This window comes from Trachypithecus francoisi, unplaced genomic scaffold, assembly GCF_009764315.1.
Source record: "Trachypithecus francoisi isolate TF-2019V2 unplaced genomic scaffold, Tfra_2.0 Lachesis_group0, whole genome shotgun sequence".
In the NCBI taxonomy this organism is placed as follows: domain Eukaryota; kingdom Metazoa; phylum Chordata; class Mammalia; order Primates; family Cercopithecidae; genus Trachypithecus; species Trachypithecus francoisi.
In genome coordinates, this window is record NW_022681453.1 from 139,029,208 (window position 1) to 139,048,877 (window position 19,670).

General features: G+C 40.6%; 1 protein-coding gene across 9 annotated transcripts in view; it reads right to left on the minus strand.

Moving 5' to 3' along the window:
- The window catches only part of ULK4 (unc-51 like kinase 4), a 735,134-nt gene that overhangs the window by 425,301 nt on the left and 290,163 nt on the right, over positions 1 to 19,670 (minus strand). For 8 of the 9 annotated variants that reach the window (XR_004437258.1, XM_033212151.1, XM_033212152.1 and 5 more), the window contains one exon: positions 14,804 to 14,896. The exons of the other annotated variant lie outside the window; for it this stretch is intronic. Coding sequence is in view for 7 of the 8 variants with exons in the window: in XM_033212151.1 (XP_033068042.1) it covers positions 14,804 to 14,896 (93 nt within the window). In the remaining variant the exon portion in view is untranslated. The remainder of the gene's footprint in view (positions 1 to 14,803; positions 14,897 to 19,670) is intronic. 9 annotated transcript variants of the gene reach the window in all.

Below are 19,670 nucleotides of genomic sequence, written 5' to 3' on the forward strand. Positions count from 1 at the left end.
CCTGTGGGCTGCCTCCACTGCCCACCCCTCCAGAGTTCTGTCAAGCTTCAATAGGAAACACTGCCCCAAATTGTGTCTCAAAATCCTTCAGTCTGAACAAATAATGAGCAGGTAATAAAATATGGCCAAAAGCATAGTGTACCTGAGACTTAACCAACATTCTAGATACATATGTAGCAAGGAAACTGGAAGACACACACTTTAAGCAGAAGTTCAAGAAGAAAATGGAAGAATGATCCAACAATATATACAACTCTTAAATCATAAAAAACACTGTCCCTAAAGCCTGGAAGACCCAGGCTAAAATTCACCTCTAGGAAGAGTTCCAAAGCAGGCTGAGAGACTCAAACAGGTGAGTCCTTCTGTCCAAAGTGAAAGTAGTAAATTAAGTAGTAAATTCTGAACATGTTTAAATGATTTATGAGAGAAAATGTAACATATTTTCCCCAACAAGAATAATTATTTCCTAATAATTGTTTAAAAGGCAAGTATAAGAAAAGGAGCTCATAAAAATGACAATTAGGCCGGGCGCGGTGGCTCAAGCCTGTAATCCCAGCACTTTGGGAGGCCGAGACGGGCGGATCACGAGGTCAGGAGATCGAGACCATCCTGGCTAACAAGGTGAAACCCCGTCTCTACTAAAAAATACAAAAAACTAGCCGGGCGACGTGGCGGGCGCCTGTAGCCCCAGCTACTGGGGAGGCTGAGGCAGGAGAATGGCGGGAACCCGGAGGCGGAGCTTGCAGTGAGCCAGATCGGCCACAGCACTCCAGCCTGGGCGACAGAGCGAGACTCCGTCTCAAAAAAAAAAAAAAAAAAAAAAAAGACAATTAATACCTAACTCTTTTTTTTTTTTTTTTTTTTTTTGAGATGGAGTTTCATTCTTGTTGCCCAGGCTGGAGTACAATGATGTGATCTCAGCTCACTGCAACCGCTGCCTCCCGAGTTCAAGTGATTGTCGTGCCTAAGCCTCCCGAGTAGCTGAGATTACAGGCACATGCCACCACGTCCAGCTAATTCTGTATGTTACTAGAGATGGGGTTTCTTCATGTTGGTCAGGCTGGTCTCGAACTCCTGACCTCAGGTGATCCGCCTGCCTAGGTCTCCCAAAGTGCCAGGATTATAGGCGTAAGCCACTGCGCCCAGCCAATGCCTAACAGTTTTTACTGTTTATGTTAAAGTAAGAAACAAAGGATGGTACCAAATGACTACAGCTCCAAATAGAATTATGTAAACAGTAACAAGGCATTAGGACAGTGCTAGTCATTGTTGTTACGAATATTCTAAAAATAGCAATATGTAATATAGTTTCCAATTACCCAAATAAGAATTCAATACCTTGTCCACCCAACTGATAGACCTCATCAATTGCAAACTGGTTTCTTAGCCTCCTCATCAATTGCAAACTGTTTTCTTAGCCTACCCTCAATCACCTAGTCAGCATCATTTCAAATATCTCACTTTTAAGCATCTCAAAGCCAAAACACAGCTTCTTAATTTTCCAGCTCAATTACCCCTCTCCACTTGTGACACTTCTCTTCTCCTTTAGGGAATGTTGGGGGAGGAGCGTAGGAATCCACAAGAGGGTAAGAACATCAATCTAGCAGGTCACCACTTGCCCTCCAACATCACCAGTTTTACCCTTTCCAGGAGAGAAAGCATCAGAAAACTTGCACTAAAAAGCCAGAAGTAGGCTAGGCATGATGGCTCACACCTGTAATCCCAGCAATTTGGGAGGCCAAGGCAGGCAGATCGTTTGAGCCCAGGAGACCAGCCTGGGCAACACGGTGAAACCCCGTGTCTACTGAAAATACAAAAATTAGCCTGACATGGTGGCACAGGCCTGTAATCCCAGCTACTTGGGAGCTGAGGCAGGAGGGCTGTTTGAGCCTGGGATGCAGAGTTTGCAGTGAGCCGAGATTGCACCACTGCACTCCAGCCTGGATGACAGAGTGAGACCCTGTATCAAAAAAAAAAAAGCCATGAGTCAATGTCCTTCACAGCTACTCAACTTTGCCACTGTGATACAAACACAGGCACAGACGATACATAAAAGAATAGGTATGGCTGTGATGGCAGCAGCAGCTCATCTGAAGCAGCCTCTCCAAAGATGCCAGCTGTAGTAGGGGAGGCTCAGCCAAGGATGCGCACTCTGTGGGGCTGGCAAGAGGCAGGAACAGGCAGGAGCCCCGCCCTCTACTGAGTCAGCAGGGCAGGGTACCTGTGCTCCCGGCTGCAGCTGCAGCCACCCAGTCACAGCTCTGGACCCTGGCACCCCTGTGTTCTCTAGGCCTGGAAAATCCCTGCAACCCCTGCCACCCCCAAGCTCGGAAGTGCCTCTCCTGCTCCCTGGCCTCTCCCTGCTCCTGGCACCTGCTCTGGCTGTGGCCGAGCCTGGGCACTGTCGCAACCCAGCTGGGGGTATGCATGCTCAGGGTGGTGCAGACACACCAGCCCCCTGCCGCCCCGGCCCCCTCCAGACTTTGGGTGCCAATGAGCACGGGCGGAAGGCTGGGTGGGGTGTTGAGGGTGGCTTGGCACAGGCCCCCAGCACAAACAGCTTGGGCCACTATGGATGGCATTTTGATGGCAAAAGGCAGACAGGTTCCTGGGCAGAAGAGGAAGGATTCCCGGTGAAACTCCATCTTCAAGCCAGGGATAGCCTGAAGCCTGGGGACAAGGCTGCCAGTTCCAGGTAGAGTCCATGGCCCAGAGTGAGAACTTATGGTGCTTTTTCCACCCATGGACCAATGAGCATGCACTTCCTTCTCAGCCCATGAAAACCCAGACTCAGCCAGACTCAGACAGACATGGGGACTACCAGCTGAGGGAAGGAGTTACCCACTTCGGGTATCCTCGACTTGTCAGGACAACCTGCCTGTGGAGAGGAGCTACCCACTTTGGGTCTCCTGAGAGCTCTTCTGTCACTCAGTGAAGCTCCTCTACGTCTTGCTCAGCATACAGTTGTCCACATTCCTCATTCTTCCTGGATGCAGCACAAGAATTCGGGACCCACCAAATGCCAGGACTGAAAGAGCTATAACACAAACATGGCTGAAACACACCTCCTGTTTGTCATGTTGCAGGAGACAAGAAAGAGAGAAGAGCTCTCATCAAGGAGCCCAGACCCAGACCTAGGGGCTTCCCAAGCCAGGGCTGTGATACCCTCTTTGGGGTTCTGTGGTTCCCAGCACCTCCAAGCTTCTGGATGCTACCATGTTGCCTGGTGCCCAGAGTGGAGGCTGCTTGTGGCATGCCCGGTCCAGCCATAGCCTCGCACAGAGCTGGCACCTGTGCTGGCACTTGGAGCTGTCCGCCCTGCCACAGCCGGCACACCTGACTGTGCACGGTGGCCAGATCCCATGCTCGCTCACACATCCCATGCCACTATGTGCCTGGCTGGCCCTTGGCAGGCATGGGATCCAGGCTGATAACACAAGCTGAGCGCAGCCTGCTGGGCCGAGTGGGCAGAACGAGCCCAGCAGGCCAGAACAAAACTCGGGCAAAGGCACCAGCAGCCACAGAGATTTCCGGCTGCAAAAGCAACACCTCAAGGATCCTGTGACAGCTGTGTTCCAATAATATTTTATTTACAAAAGCAGGTGGTGGTCTGGATCTGGCCAGGAAAGTCAAAATTTATCAGCCTCCTGCATTGGATTGTTCTCATTAACATAGAGACAACACTAAAATATTCATCATCTTAAAAACAAATGAAAAGCCTCCTTTGACCCCCATATCTCCTTCTAGCTCTCTATTTTCAGCTCTCCCTTTTGTAGCAGAATTCCTTTAGAGTTATTGATGTTCCCTGTCTCCACTTCTTTATCTCCTCCTCAATCCACTCCACTAGGCTTTTGCCCCACACAGCACTGAAAATTATCCTTAAAGAAGTTACACCTTCTGATGCCAAAATAATGGTAATCCTCTGTCCTTATCATACTGACCCTCTCAGCAGCCCTGGATATTGTTATTCTCTCCTTCTGAAAGTCCCTGAAAATTGGAGGCTTGCTTTTAAATACTGCAGCTAGCACTAGCACAGCCAACTAACTCCCTCACCTCAATCCTACATTTCACCTTCCCAGTCCACCCTCTCAAAAACAGCCCACTCCACCTCACAGAACTCTCCATTCTCTTTATATGCTTCAATATTCTCCACGGCACTTGTAACTAGTGGAAGGTATGTTTGTTTAAGTTGATTTCCTTGTTTATTGTCTACTATATACCTCCATTCGATCATAAGTTCCATCTAACACCAGGACATTGTTTGTTTTGCCCACCTCAGTGAACATAACTAGTTGTGAAGTGACTCAACGAATGAATGAATGAATGAATGAATGACAACTCTTTTGCAGGCAGAAAAAATGCCAACCTGATTCTGTTCTGAAGTTCCATGATTCTATGATATAAATAAACTATAAGACCTCAAGAGACAGAAAAGTAAAAAGGAATTTTCCTGTGGGCAACTAAGGAAATACTTTGGGGTAAAGTGTTAGGTAGCATTCCATTAACAATGATGATCTCTAGATTTCTATTTAAATACAGGAGGAAGGAACTGTGAATTAGTGTTGATTGTAGCCCCCAAAATACCCAGGCAGTTCTGACCAAAGACCAACTAACTGCTAGCTTCCAATACAAGCATGCATTGAGTGACTCAAGCCTGGGCACCATGTGACCAAAGAGACATCACCGTGGAGAGCTCTCTGCCAGGCTCTCGTTACCCTGCCTTGAGAAAAGCTATCACGGAACCCATGAAAGCCAGAGAAGAATAACTACAATGAGCAAGCCCCCAGTCTACAGGGCTGCTATGAAAATAAGGATTCAAAAGATTAAGTTGTCCCTGACAGCAGACACAAACAGTCTCAATGGACCCAACTGAGCCTCATACAATATAGATGGGCAATGAAATGTTTACCGAATTATCATGAAACAAGGGGAAACCTCTATGATGGGAAGCAAGATAATGGAAGAAAATAAGCAGAAATATTTACCACCTAGAACAGCAAAACTCACATAGGTTTTGTATATCCTGAAAATATAAATAATATCAAAACAAGCTTAGATCAATTACCATTGATCTTCCTTATGAATAAGTAAGAAAAACAGAATATCTGGGACAAAACTCCTAAGAATTCAGGTCGGTGTTTTTCTACAGTCCTATCAGAAAAAGAATAGTGGAGTAGACGGAGATAATTAACACTTACTTCATCAGTGCTTAAGTAAAGGCTTAGGTTTGTTTCTAGAGGAGATACAGTGATGAGTTATATCATAATTAACATAAAAAGGAGAGATATCAACCCTATCAGTGTGGTTTAAGTCATAAGCCAGAACAGGGCTCAAAACCTAGGACAGTGGGAGAAGGAAGAGGCTAAACTGAACGAGGATATAGACTCAAACTACGAATCAAATAGTTCCGAGAGCAACACAGTAATGAAAAGCAAAAAGAGGTGGGGGTCAGAACCTCATGATGATAGCAGGGGGAAACAGGAGAATCACGCTTTTGTTTTTATCCACATGACACTAAGAATGACTGTGTTGAGAAATTGGACTGTTATAAGTGTGACACAAAGAAACTTAAAACACTTTGACTTTAAGTTCTTTGTGATATTCATTTGGATTCTTAAAAGAAGAAAGGGACTCTGCTGAGTAGTACAAAGCACCATGAATAAACCAGGAGATGTGAACCCAAAATTTGATCTTGCTTCAAATTGCTTGTGGGCCTTAGGACACACAAATTACTGCTGGGGCCTCATTTTCCTGATGTATAAAATGAAGACACTGGCACAGTATACTAACAATATCTTTTTACTCTGTATTTTTGATGCTTTGATATCCTGGGGTCTTACTAACCTAGAGGGAATGCCTGTCCCAGGCCTAGCTAATTCCTAGAGACAGCAAAGAACTAGCCTTTGAGCATGTCTTTCTAATGCAAACCGACCAATCCTTAGCTCATAGCCATAACCATCTCCATTATTGAGCTCTTAACACTGTAGGCCAATATTCCTCTGCCCTGATAACTCCAGGGTCAGGTACTAGACACCCAGGGACAGCCCCTACACTCCAGAGCCCATTGAAATTATTCAAACTAGCCAATCCTAAGGCTGCTTACCCTGTCTTGCCTGTTCCTTCCCATGAAAACCACAGTAAAAGTTCTTGTCCACATTTTCCTCTGCCCCCTGACTGGCCCTGGTTCTTCCTCACACGGCACTCAGTGGCATGGTATGCCCTTGCTCTTGGATCTTTTAGTAACAAACTATTTTTTCAATGGCAATTGTCTCCTCATCTATTGGCCTCGCCATACCTGAATAATAAAATCCACATTTTAAAAGACCCAGATGATCTCCAAAGTTCCATCTAGCTCTAAAATTCCAATATTCTGTGTTCACATGAATAAAGACCAAAAATTTCTATTCCTTTAAAGCAAGAATCAGCAAACATTTTCTGAAAAGTGTCCAGAAGTAAATATTTTAGGCTTTGCCAGACACAGAATCTGTCTCACATTCATCTCTGTAAGTTTTACAACCCTTTAAAAATGTAAACACCACTCCTACCTCACAGGCCTCACACAAAAACAGGCTGCCAGTTGGCCATATGGGTCACAGTTTGCCAGTCTCCCTTTAGATGACAAGGGAAAGTTTACAGACCTTAGGAAGTCTTGCAAAACATAAAAAGCTTTACTGAATCCAGTCAGATTTAAAACCACTCTGCAATGCACAATGGGGAATCACTATAAATGTATACAATAAACCTAAGTTGTTTCCTTATAAATCTCACACCAAAAAGCCATCCACTTCTGACCCAGAAATAACTGTTAAGAATTCATGTGACTGTAAACTCACATCTACGCCCACAAACAGTGAGAAAATATCACTGTGTTGAAATAACTATCCTGGCTGGAGTCCAACAGACACAAACTCAACAGGTTCACAAATCAAAAAATCCATTGCAAGGACAACATGTATCTATTCTAAATACACTTATAAATTGTGGATTTCTCTAGAACAAGATAAGACAACATAAAACAAACATATCTAACTATCAACATTTCCTTTAGAATGAGAGGTGCTATTTTACTAACAGCTTTCAAAGATAGTTAACAACCACTGACAGCTGAATCAAGAAAAAGGATTTCCATAGGAAAAACAAAATGCTAAACTTTTCAACAGTAAAATAAAATTTTATGCTCAAAACTGTTAAACACCAATCATACATGCTGGGTAAGTATATAGCATTATAATCCTAAAATCAAGGCAGAGAGAAAGGGGGTCTTTTAAAAGCTTTTGAATCAAGAGACTGATAAAAGGAGCAAAAACTCAAAATTTGCTCAGTGTTTTAAATATTTTATGCTTGCGTTATCCCCTGAAATTCTACTTTGACGAAAAGCATGTATGTGCACCCAATTTGAACAAATGGTTGAAAGCACTGGAACACGAGCTATAGTCACAAAAAGAAGAAAGGGCAAGTTAAAAACAGATGCTCAAGAGCTCAGTTCCCACTAGAGAAACCTTGTATTTTATTCTGCAGAGTACCAGTGAAGAATAACGAGAAACCACGTATGAGTGACCCTAAAACAGAAACAGGAGTCTTACAGACTCAGAGACTGACTTGCGTCTCATTATGAGGCTTTTCAATATACACAGGTCACTTGAGAAGCATCAAATTATTTCTGAAGAAATCAGTTCATTCTAATAAAGTTGGTGGGATGCAGTGGCTCACACCTGTAATCCCAGCACTTTGGGAGGCTGATGCGGGAGGATTGCTTGAGCCTAGGAGTTTGAGACCAGCCTGGGCAACATAGCAAGATGCCATCTCTATAAAAAAAAAAAAATTGTTTAAATTATCTAGGTGTAGCAGCATGCCCCTGTGGTCCCAGCTACTCAGGAGGCTAAGGTAGAAGGACTGCTTGGGGCTTGGAGTTCAAGTCTGCAGTAAGTGGTGACCACATCAGTGCTCTATACCCTGGGCAACATTAGAATGAATTTATTACATAGTTACATGGTTATTTCACATATTGAGATTTCATCAAAGGAAATATTTTAGCTGTACAAATTCAGCTAATTGAGGGTAAAAAACTTAAATGGCTTATTTTAACAACATTTTAAAAAATATCTCAAACATCTCTGATGATTTGGGCTTTTACTTTTACCAGACTACAAAATTTGAATTAAAATATGTAAGAATATGGCAATGCCTAACTTTATTAAGGCATATAATAAATTAAAAGGCAAACTGAAGTGGAAGCTATCTTGTGACTGGGGTATCCCCAATGGCTTGCACAACCGCTTTGCAACGTCAATTCAAAAAGACCGTCCTGCCCATGCAAGTTTTTTCTGCTACTGAAAAACTTTTCCCCCTAATTTTTTGTAGGGTGCTGGAGCTCTGGTTTGAATCAATACCACTAGACATTTCTACCTTCTGTCAAAGGGATTACCTCTTTTAGGAATATTCATATTAATATTTCTTTCCCTAAGAATAATGAAAGGATGAAGAAAGGAAAGGAGGGGGAAGAGGGAACACTTATATGGCATTTTCTATGGACTAGGGGGTCCACAGAAATATTAATATTTATTAATCTTATTTTCCGGAGGAGGGAATTTAGGTACAGACAAATGAAGCAACTTGGCCAAAATCATACAGCTAGTTGGGTTAAATTCCTTTAGATGCCATCATCATCAAAAGACATGGCACTAAAAAATCATTACATGTATTAAAATCATTACATTGTTTAATAAAAGCCTATTTATAAATCTATCTCCGTCATTAAATACTAAGCACCCTTAGAGTAAGAACATATTTATTTTTGTCATCATTCAGTAGTTGCTGATTAAGATGTTTGATAAATCAATGAAAGAATGAACAAATGAACCAAAAACTAATGAGAGAAGTCAGCTGAAGACTGGTGACTATATGGCCAGAAGTACTTTTCACTCAACACTATACCATTAATTCACTGTGAACTTCATTTAAGAGATCCCTAAAATTTCATTCTGATGAACAGGACTTTTATGAATCTTGTCATTAAACAAATAGCTCTAACAAGCAAACTAAAATAACAATTCTTAGATACAGAATGTAAACAATTTTTTTTTTTTTTTTGGCAATTCAGGAAAACAGCTAAATTTTGCTCCAAAAGAACTGGAAGAAGTTAAAATGTAATTTGTTTGCTAAGGAAGATTTGCTGAAAGCTCATTATCTCTTAATGGAAACAAGATACTGGAGTGTTGCTTTCTCTGAGAGGAATGGTTTTGGTGCAACCTACTGTAAAATTAAGGAGAGAGAATAGGGCAGTGCTCAGGGGAGTTAACACTTCCCTTCCAATAAAACTGCACCAACCAACATGGCAAACAACTTACCTTTCTGCTATACACTCAATAATAAACTAGATCCACCAGGGCAGTACTTTTTTTTTTTTAAATCCTGGTCATGTACAATGCAGATTTGATTATGCTCGTCCCTCACTTAAAGGGGAACAATAAATTCCCAATGGTAATATGACTAAGCTTTAATGACTTCCATCAACTAAGAATTCTATAAAATAAGAATAAACACATAAAAATCATAATGCTGCCGGATGCGGTGGCTCGTGTCTGTAATCCCAGCACTCTGGGAGGCCAAGCGGGGGGGATCATGAAGTCAGGAGATCGAGACCATCTGGCTAACACAGTGAAACTCTGTCTCTACTAAAAATACAAACAATTAGCCAGGCGTGGTGGCAAATGCCTGCGGTCCCAGCTACTCAGGAGTCTGAAGCAGAAGAATGGCGAGAACCCAGGAGGTAGAGGTTGCAGTGAGGCAAGATTGTGCCACTGCACCCCAGCCTGGGCAATAGAGCAAGACTCTGTCTCAAAAAAAATCATAATGCTCCACTTGATACAGGATGGTTTAATGTTCCAATAGTTATTATATGGTACTCCAAACTCATAATATATACAAACAAAATTAAAACACATATATTTCAAAAAACATGATGCTGTTGGACAGAATTAATAAGCAAGTTAAATTTGTAACAAATTGTTCATGGTTATTTTTACATATTTGGAAATCTATCTGCACAAACAATTAAGGCACTCTACACTTGATGTACATCTGTAGTTGACCATTTTGCCTCAAAACCATTGACACCCTGTAATCCCAGCACTTTAGGAGGCCGAGGCAGGTGGATCATGAGGTCAGGAGTTCAAGACCAGCCTCGCCAAGATGGTGAACCCTCATCTCTACTAAAAATACAAAAATTAGCCAGGCGTGGTGGCGGATGCCTGTAATCCCAGTTACTCAGGAGGCAGAGGCAGAGAATTACTTGAACCTGGGAAGTGGAGGTTGCAGTGAGCTCAGATCGCACCACTGCACCGCAGCCTGGGTGACAAAGCGAGACTCCGTCTCATAAAGATTAAAAAAATAAAAAAAAATAAAAAAACACTACTGATACCAAATAACGGGGGAGGATCTCTAAGGTTAATGAGTGCCATTTTAGGCACTTGCCAAAATCAGGGGTGACATTCCCTAGCACAAAGACTAATTTTTTTGGTTACAGTAAGCATATAAACAGAGCATTCACAAAAATTCACCATATATTAGGCCAAAGCAAATAATAAGACAGAAATAGAACAAAAAAAATTACCTGATCACAATACAATAAAACTAGAAATTAATATCAAAGACTTAATCGTCACAATAAGGGAATGGCGAAGATCACATATACACTAATTTGATAAAGGTTTTGAATTAACAGGCACTTGAACACAGATGGTGGAAAGAGAAAACTGCCACAACTTAGATTGGGGAAAATTTGGCAACATCTCTCAAAATTACAAATACTTAGACCAGAGGTTCTCAAACTTGTTTGTACATTTAACAGCTGGGGAGCGTCTAATTACTGATGCCAGTGTCTAGCCCTAGAGATTGTGATTTAATTGGCCTAGGGTATGGCCTGGACTTCAAATTTTTTAGAAGCTCCCCAAGTGATACTAATGTACAGCCAAGTTTGGAAATCACTTGCTTAAATCTCTTTTGATAAGCAATTCCATGTCTCATTTATAGTACACATATATTCACACACATGATCAATGTCCTATTTCATTAACTGTAGCTTTGTTTTATAATACTAAAAGATTAGGAAAGAACAAATATTCACCTAAAGGAGACTTGTTAAATCAATATGTAATATTGATAAAATGAAACACTATGTATCTGTTTAAAAGAGTGGCACAGATATGAATTATATTTCAATAAAACTATTAATTTTTAAAAGAGGTCCAGAAATGATAAAGACAGCATGCTACTGTCTATGTGAAAAACAGTACACACACACACACACACACACACACACACACACAAACTGGCAGCAGTGGTTCTATCTGGAGGAAGGATTGCTTTTCTCTGTATACCCTTTCAAATACTGAAGTTCCGAACATGTTATATATTAACTCTGAAAAATAAATTTTTAAAATTAAAATGAAATATAAAATCAATGTGGTCATATTCCCCAAGCAAACAGAATGATAAGGTAACATTCAAAGGAGCACAAGGGAACTTTTTGAAATGATAGAAACCCTCTTTATCTTAATTGTGATGGTGGTTTACATAATTGTATACCTTCTTCAAAACTCATAGAACTATATACCTCAAATGAGTGATTTTAATCCACGTAAATTATATCTCAATAAACCTGTTTGTTTATTTATTTACTTAACGCTTACATGACAGCCGGGGCCTCTTGAACAATGCTGATAGAAATGTAAATTGGTACAACCCACCTGGGAAACTCCTTTATGGTACAGTGTATCCATTGGATCTGGGTTACCACAAGCCCTCAGACCCAGCATTTTTACCCCTGCATAGGAATATTCATGGCTGCACTATTCATGACAGCAAAAATATGGAACAACTCAGACTTTGTTAAAAGTAAAATGGATTGAAGGGGTAGTCATTCTCACTCATAAGAGAAATACATGTTAAAATTACTCTGAAATAACTCATTTCACCTGTCACAATGGCAACATTGCAAAGTTTAATGAGTTTTGATGGCAAGACTTGTAGAGAAGTAAGCATCCTCAGATATGTCCTTTGGAGGTGTAAAATGGTAAACCCAAGGGAAAAAAATTTGGCCATATAAAAAAAGTTCAATGTATTTCTCCTTTGATACTCAATACATTTATATCCTATAAGTATCCTATAAGATATACATTCATACGTACAAAATTACACATTTATGAGAGTATTCATTATTTGCAATTACATAAGATTAGAAACAAGTCTATCCATTAGACACTAGAAAAGTTATATCCATGCAATGGAAGATCTTACCACTGTAAAACACAATGTAGAAGCTCTCTATGTATTGATGCAGAAGTAAATCTAGAGGATAGACAGTTAAGTGAAAAACATCAAAGGGCAGAAAAACATACATAACATGCTAGTTATGTATAAAAGAAAGAAAAGAGGCCAGGCATGGCAGCAAACGCCTGTAATCCCAGCAGTCTGGGAGGCCGAGGCAGGTGGATCACCTGAGGTTGGGAGTTTGAGACCAGCCTGACCAACGTGGAGAAACCCTGTCTCTACTAAAAAATACAAAACAAATTAGCCAGGTGTGGTGACTCATGCCTGTAATCCCAGCTACTTGGGAGGCTGAGACAGGAGAATAGCTTGAACCCAGGAGGCATATACACAGGTACATACACATATGTGTGTGTATACTCGTATATATACACTCATATACATACATACAGATAGGCAGGCAGGCAGGCAGAGAGAGAGAGAGAGAGAAAGAGAGAGACAGACAGACAGACAGAATTTAAGTAGCCAGAAAAAATTCAGGAGGACATACACCAAAATAATAACAATTACTACCCCTAAGGGAGAAACCTGTGAGGCAGAGGGTGTGGGAGATGGAGAAGCCAAGAAGATCTCTTGATTTTATTGTTAGAATTTAAGGCAAAAACAGTATATTCAAATATTACTTGTTCGATCAAAACAAAAAAATACAAAAAACTATTCCACTAGAGTCTGCTTGTAAACTTTTTTTAAAAACTAGAGTAAATGGACTTCTAAACCTAGTCTCTAATCACTTTTAAGATAAAAAGATTCTATAGAGTCCAAAGAACTATTTCTACTTCTCTAGGGTTTTTCTCCTCAATATGAGGAAATTAAGCTGAATAGAGTTGGCAAGAAGGAAAAGGAGTCTAGAAAACATGACACGTGAATGAGCCAAAGTTACATTTAAAAAAGTAATTGCAATCTGTTCAATCTAATGAAAGGATAAAATTAGGATACAGTATTAGCACATGATGTCAAAAGTCCAGGAAGGAAATAACTATCTGAATTTTTATGCAACTTCTAATACAGATTCAGTCTTTAGAATTAAATTTCTTCTTCAGGAATGGAGAACGATCCCTTCTGAGTGATGAATTTGGAAGGCTCATTGCTCAGGCTCTCTAAAAGGCTATAGAAACACTGAAGCAAACACTTCGCTTCCAATTGGCAAAGATAAAAAGGGTGTTAGTTTAGTGCTCCCCGGATTATTTTGCACCATGGCTCAGAGAATAGAGGATAGTATTTACATGGCATCCTTTGGAAATGGATAAGGGAAGGTAATAGGCTCGAGAACTACTACAGCCCCAGCATAACCCAAACCCAAAAGACCAAGAGCAACTTGTCTCCTGTGACTCAGTCACAGCAAATCTATGTGTCCTGACACACCCAATGGGATGAGTGTTTCGGATATGAGCACTTTCTAATAACAGCCTTTCTTGTTTGCTAGTAACAACAGTCATAGTGGCTCATAATAATGCAGTACTTTCTGTGACTGGACAGCAGACCACAGAAAATCAAGATGGTAGGGGCTATGTGATTTAGTTCTTTGTTAAAGACCAACTGGTAGCTCCGGAGATGCACTGCACCTACAGATGGTATTTAAATCCCAAAAAGTCCTCAGACACCACCTGTACAAGAAAGTAAGTTTTCTTGTTTGAAAGCAAAAAGAACCTCTTCCTTTCTCCTTTCTTCCCCTTCTGTGGACCTCTCAGACAAACTATTCTTTTCAAAACTAAAAACATCCCAGCAACTAGTTCTAAAGAAATTTGCCATCAGCATATTCAGTACCTTCAATAAAGATAAAAGCTCTCTACCACTTAAATATATATATATATCGGCCAGGCGGGGTGGCTCATGCCTGTAATCCCAGCACTTTGGGAGGCCAAGGTGGGTGGATCACCTGAGGTCAGGAGTTCAAGACCAGCCTGGCCAACATGGTGAAACCCCATCTCTACTAAAAACACAAAAATTAGCTGGGCATGGTGGTGGCCGCCTGTAATCCCAGCTACTCGGGAGGCTGAGGCAGAAGAATCGCTGGAACCCAGGAGGCGGGGGTTACAGTGAGCTGAGATTGAGCCACTGCACTCCAGCCTGGGTGACATAGAGTAAGACTCCATCTCAAAAAAAAAAAAGCATGTCAACTAAATAAAATGGTAGCAAATAATAGTCGATAAATACTATTGAGATTTAATAAACTGCTCAGTACAAAATGAGGCACCAATTTTTAAAGTACATATATTGTTTTATCTCTTAAGAGAAGTTATTTTAAAGCAGTATGCATTCCACAGTATGCCGACTCTAATAAGAATTAAAAATATGAGAACGAGAGTCAAAACAGCATAAATGACAGATATTACAATCCATGAAACATTAAAAAAATGATGATATTGACAACTCAAAGGTTAGTCTTTTGGAATCTCATCTTTTATAACATTTTCAGAACACATAAAATTCATTTTATAGGTGAGACACAAGAAAAAGAAATATGAACTTCCAGTACCTTGTGAAGGTTGGGTTGTGTTCAGTCATCGCGACTAGCAGTTTCAGAGCATAGGCTGGTACTGGGTCAGGTTCTACAAGAATGTGCTCATACCTGAAATGGTAAAGATATTTAAAAAGTACTCGGTAGGAAAAACTATGTCCTACCTCGAATTCTATATCCAGCCAAACTATCAATTTAGCTTGAGACAGAAAGATATTTTACACACTAATAAAGATTTAAGTAATATACCTCTCATGTGCCCCTTCTCAGAAAGTTACTGGCAAATATGCTCTATTGAAATAAGAGAATAAACCAAATACAGAAAGACAAAAGAAAAAACAACTCAGTAGTTGTCCTCACTTAAATGCTACTCTGAACAATAGAAATAATATACCATAAGGTACAAACATCTGAAACATATACAGACACTGAAATAAACGTATGAGTTACAGGACCTACACAGGTTACTTAACCTCACGAAGCTTGAAACAACTTCACTCTCCAATGCTGATAATGATACTCACTTACTTCATAAAATATTGCTGTTGGGAAGATTCAGTGAGATAATCCATGTAAAACAATTAGTACTGAGCTAGGCATATAGTAAGAGATCAGTAAACACTAGGCATTTGTGTTAAAGGTCTCCAAGAACATCCTCACATTCAGAGACTCGCTAGAGAATTCACAGAACTCAGCATGGCTAAGATGTAGCACAGCAGCATTGTAAGGCCACCTCTGAATCACATGGGAAAGGATGCAGGCAGAAGACTACAGGATATCATGTGCCAGTTTCCTTATGTCCTCTGTCTTCCATGAGGGGTCATACACAGCACACTCTTCCCCCAGCAATGAAAATGCAGCACATGCATGTGATGTTTCTGCCCAAGGAAGTCTACTGAGTACTCAGTGGCCAAAGTTTTTATGAGGCGCTGGTCATGTAGGCAACCTCTATCTAAAATATATGAAAATTCCAGATTCCCAGAAGGAAAGCAGCTGTGTTCAGCATAAACCAGACTGTCTGCTCAAACAGTTGAGGCACAGTGAACTACCCTTATCAGCTAAGTGTTAATTGGGTGTACTGACAGTCAAGTTCCTAGATGTCTAGCCAATGACAATGTTTTGTTTACAAAATTTTTGAAAAAAAAATCCTAAATTAAATTTATTACCAAAGAGAATAAAACTCAAAATGTTTTCATCAAAATTTCTACAACGAAGTTCTCCCAAGATTATTTTCCCATGTGATTTGCTAGGCAGAGGCTGATTTATGTACTACATCTTACCTATTTGAGGTTTACTCTCCAGTATGCAGCACTGTGTAGATGCTCAATAAACAAGCATCAAATGAATTAACAAACTAACCAATTTTATTATTTAATTCTTCGGAATAGCCAACAACTAAAAAGGGAGAAAAATATCTCTAAAATTCCTAACTGGATATCTTAAAAATCTATGATATAAAACAGATGCCTTTCATCTAGAGAATAGGGCCCCACGCTTTGACTCAGAGCTTATTTACTGTCATTTTGGAAATCACTGTATAACACGCCTAATTATATAGCCTGTAAGCCCACAACCATTAAAAAGGAGCTAAGTAAAGAGAAGAGAGGGACTATTACAGGAAGGTAACCAATGAATTATAAGAAGTAGGCCTTGAAAGCATAAGAAAAACAAAAGAAATCAATCCCAAGAACCCCAAGCAAAGAACAGTCTGTGGAGCATTTAATACAGAGTAAGAAGTTGCTCAAACTCAAATGGGACCTGAAGCCCACTACACACCACAATGTCCACAACTGGGGTAATGAGTCAAGACAATGTTAAGTGGAATGCAGTGTTCTGTTTAAGAAGTCAGGAAATATCATATTTTAGAAAATTTGCTTAAATTTTAAAATTATAGTAGTTAAAAGATTTGCCCATGTATAAAACATACAGTATAATCAAGTGTGAGTAATTTCAAGAATGAAAAAAATCAACATTAGGAAATCAGTTAATATATTTTATCATATAAATAAAACAAATACCAAGCAAGCATCTTTAGGGATAATAAAAATGAAAAAATTTAACATCTACTTCAAATTTTGTTTAAAAAAAGACACAACTTAGCATACTAGAGAGAGATCATTAGTTCCTTTACGAATTCTTATGAAATAAAAGGTTCTTGCCATCTTGAGTAAAGAGTATGTAAGAATATTCTCAAAGTGTAATGATTTGCTAGAAGGACTCACAAAACTCTTAAAACTTGTTATACTCCCAACTATGGTTTATTACAGTGAAAGGATGCAGATTAAAATCAGCAAAGAGAAGAGGCGCATAGGGCACAGACAAGGAGAGACCAGGACAAGCTTCCAGCTGTCATCTCCCAGTAGAGTTGTACAGTGTTTACTCCTCCCAGTAGCAATGTGTGACAACACTGGTGAAGTACTGCCAACCAGAGAAGCTCACCTGAGCCTTGGTGTCCAGGGTTTTTACTGGAGGTTGGTCATGTAGGCATGGATCACTTGTGGAATTGACCTTAGTGTCCCAGTCTCTAGCTCCTTCCAGAGGTCAAGCTGATGTGTTGTAGCCCAAGGCCCCCATCATAACTCACAATGTTACTACCATAAATTATCAGGCATGGCTCAAGGTCTCATGTATTCAAAGGCACTCTTACCAGGGAGGATATTACAAGGCCAGGAAGTTATCTCCCAGGCAGCAGTCAAGGATCAGTTTCTTTAGAATGTGCAAAGTTTGAACACCCTACACATGATGAGTTAACCCTTTACGGCATACATCTCTAGGAAGGAAACTGAGAGGCACTGTCATTAAAGTCAGAAATAGCCGGGTGCGGTGGCTCAAGCCTGTAATCCCAGCACTTTGGGAGGCCAAGACGGGCGGATCACAAGGTCAGGAGATCGAGACCATCCTGGCTAACATGGTGAAACCCCGTCTCTACTAAAACATACAAAAAACTAGCCGGGCGAGGTGGCGGGCGCCTGTAGTCCCAGCTACTTGGGAGGCTGAGGCAGGAGAATGGCGTGAACCCGGGAGACGGAGCTTGCAGTGAGCCAGGATCCAGCCACTACACTCCAGCCTGGGCGACAGAGCGAGACTCCGTCTCAAAAAAAAAAAAAAAAAAAAAAAGTCAGAAATAAAGTAACAATCCTCTTCCACTGCTTACCAGTATTTGGAAATTGTCTGGCCAGGCAGAATCAAATTGAAGTGATGGTGAGAAACTTCTGATGAGTCCTTCATGTACCCTGGATAACCAGCTCTCTTGTTCCCACTCCAAGACATACTCGAATCACAGAAGGAAGGAGCCACAAGCCTGTGAATTTTTATAAAGCTTCCCAAGTAATTGTCTTATTCACGTGCTTGTGTGGAAATCACAAGAGGAAATATGGACAACAACTACTTAGAGATACAACAGAAAAAAACATTCTCAACAGGGCTGGAAAATATATCTTAAAATAGACTTGAAACATACAGAAACCAAATGTAAAAAGAAAACATTGGCCAGGGATGGTGGCTCACACCTGTAATCCCAGCACTTTGGGAGGCCAAGGTGGGAGAATTACAGGAGACCAGGAGTTAGAGACCAGCCTGGGCAACATAGTAAAACCCTGTCTATAAAAAAAGAAAAAGATTCTTTTTAATTAATCGGGTACAATGGTATACACCTATAGTACTAGCTACTCAGGAGGCTGAGGCGAGAGGATTGCTTGAACCCAGGCATTTAAGGCTGCAGTGAGCTATGATGGTACTAGCACACTCCAGCAAGACCCTGTCTCTTAGAAAAAAAAAGAGAGAGAGAGAGACAAAGAAAAAACACTGCTGAAACATTACTGGCTGAAATCAAAGTGTCTTGAGGTTGTTTGAGGTTATCTAACCTTGAAACAGGAGGGAAGAATAAAGCTTGCACTAGCTTGCGCGTAAGAATTTTCCCAAAGAATATTGCTCTGTTTCCCTCCGGTTGGAAAAAATGAAGGGCAAAATTCATATTGGGCATGTTTAGAATACAAATACTGAATATATTTTAGTTTAATCAAATGATAGGTTTGTAATGGTCAGCAAGATCAAGCCAAAAGTAGGCTGTGATTTATTAAGCTCGTCTTTGAAAAAGCAGCTAGTAATTGAGTCTTGCACTCCTTTGAATGCAACTTAGCAGAAAAAAATATATAGTGATGAGCCCTGACTCTTGAAATGGCCTCAGAGAAGACTGACTAGTGAAGAGCTGGCCCATTTTGATGGACTAGGGGCTGGAGAGGAGTACTCCAAGTGCCCTGAGGCTGGCCAGAGATTAAGATCACTGTTGACATAACAGTGCCCTGTCCAGATGGTGCCCTAGAACCTCACACTTCTTTCTCTAGGATCTTCTCTAACCAAGATGTCTTTGTTACAGACCAAAACAGGAAAGATGCAGGCAAGAAAGACCATTCATACTAAATTCAGATCCATTCCAAAGAAGAGAAAATCCCTTTAAAAAATCACATATTCGGGACCTAAGGCAAGAAGCTAAAGATGAGATAGTCCCCAACTCTTAATTCTTCATTACCAATCCTATAATTTATAAATCCCTATCTTGTCAAGTGCCTGGTATAGACAGTGCCCAATTAGGTCAGCTGGGAGAAAACTGAAACGGGTATATAAACAACTCTGGATTATCATGAGAAAATATTCTGAGGGATGTGACCAAACAATTGGTCAAGTGAAGAAGTGTCTCCAATTTTGTTGAGGGGAGGGAGAAGGAACTGTATAATAAAGAAGTCCATTCTGCAGGGATTAAGTTAGAGACTCAAATTTTCATCTCAATAGAGTGTGCTCTGAGAATGTGAAGGAGTGATTCCAGAATATTCAAGAAACTTCAGGGTTTGAGGAATGTTCCTACAATGAGGAAGATTCTGCTACATGA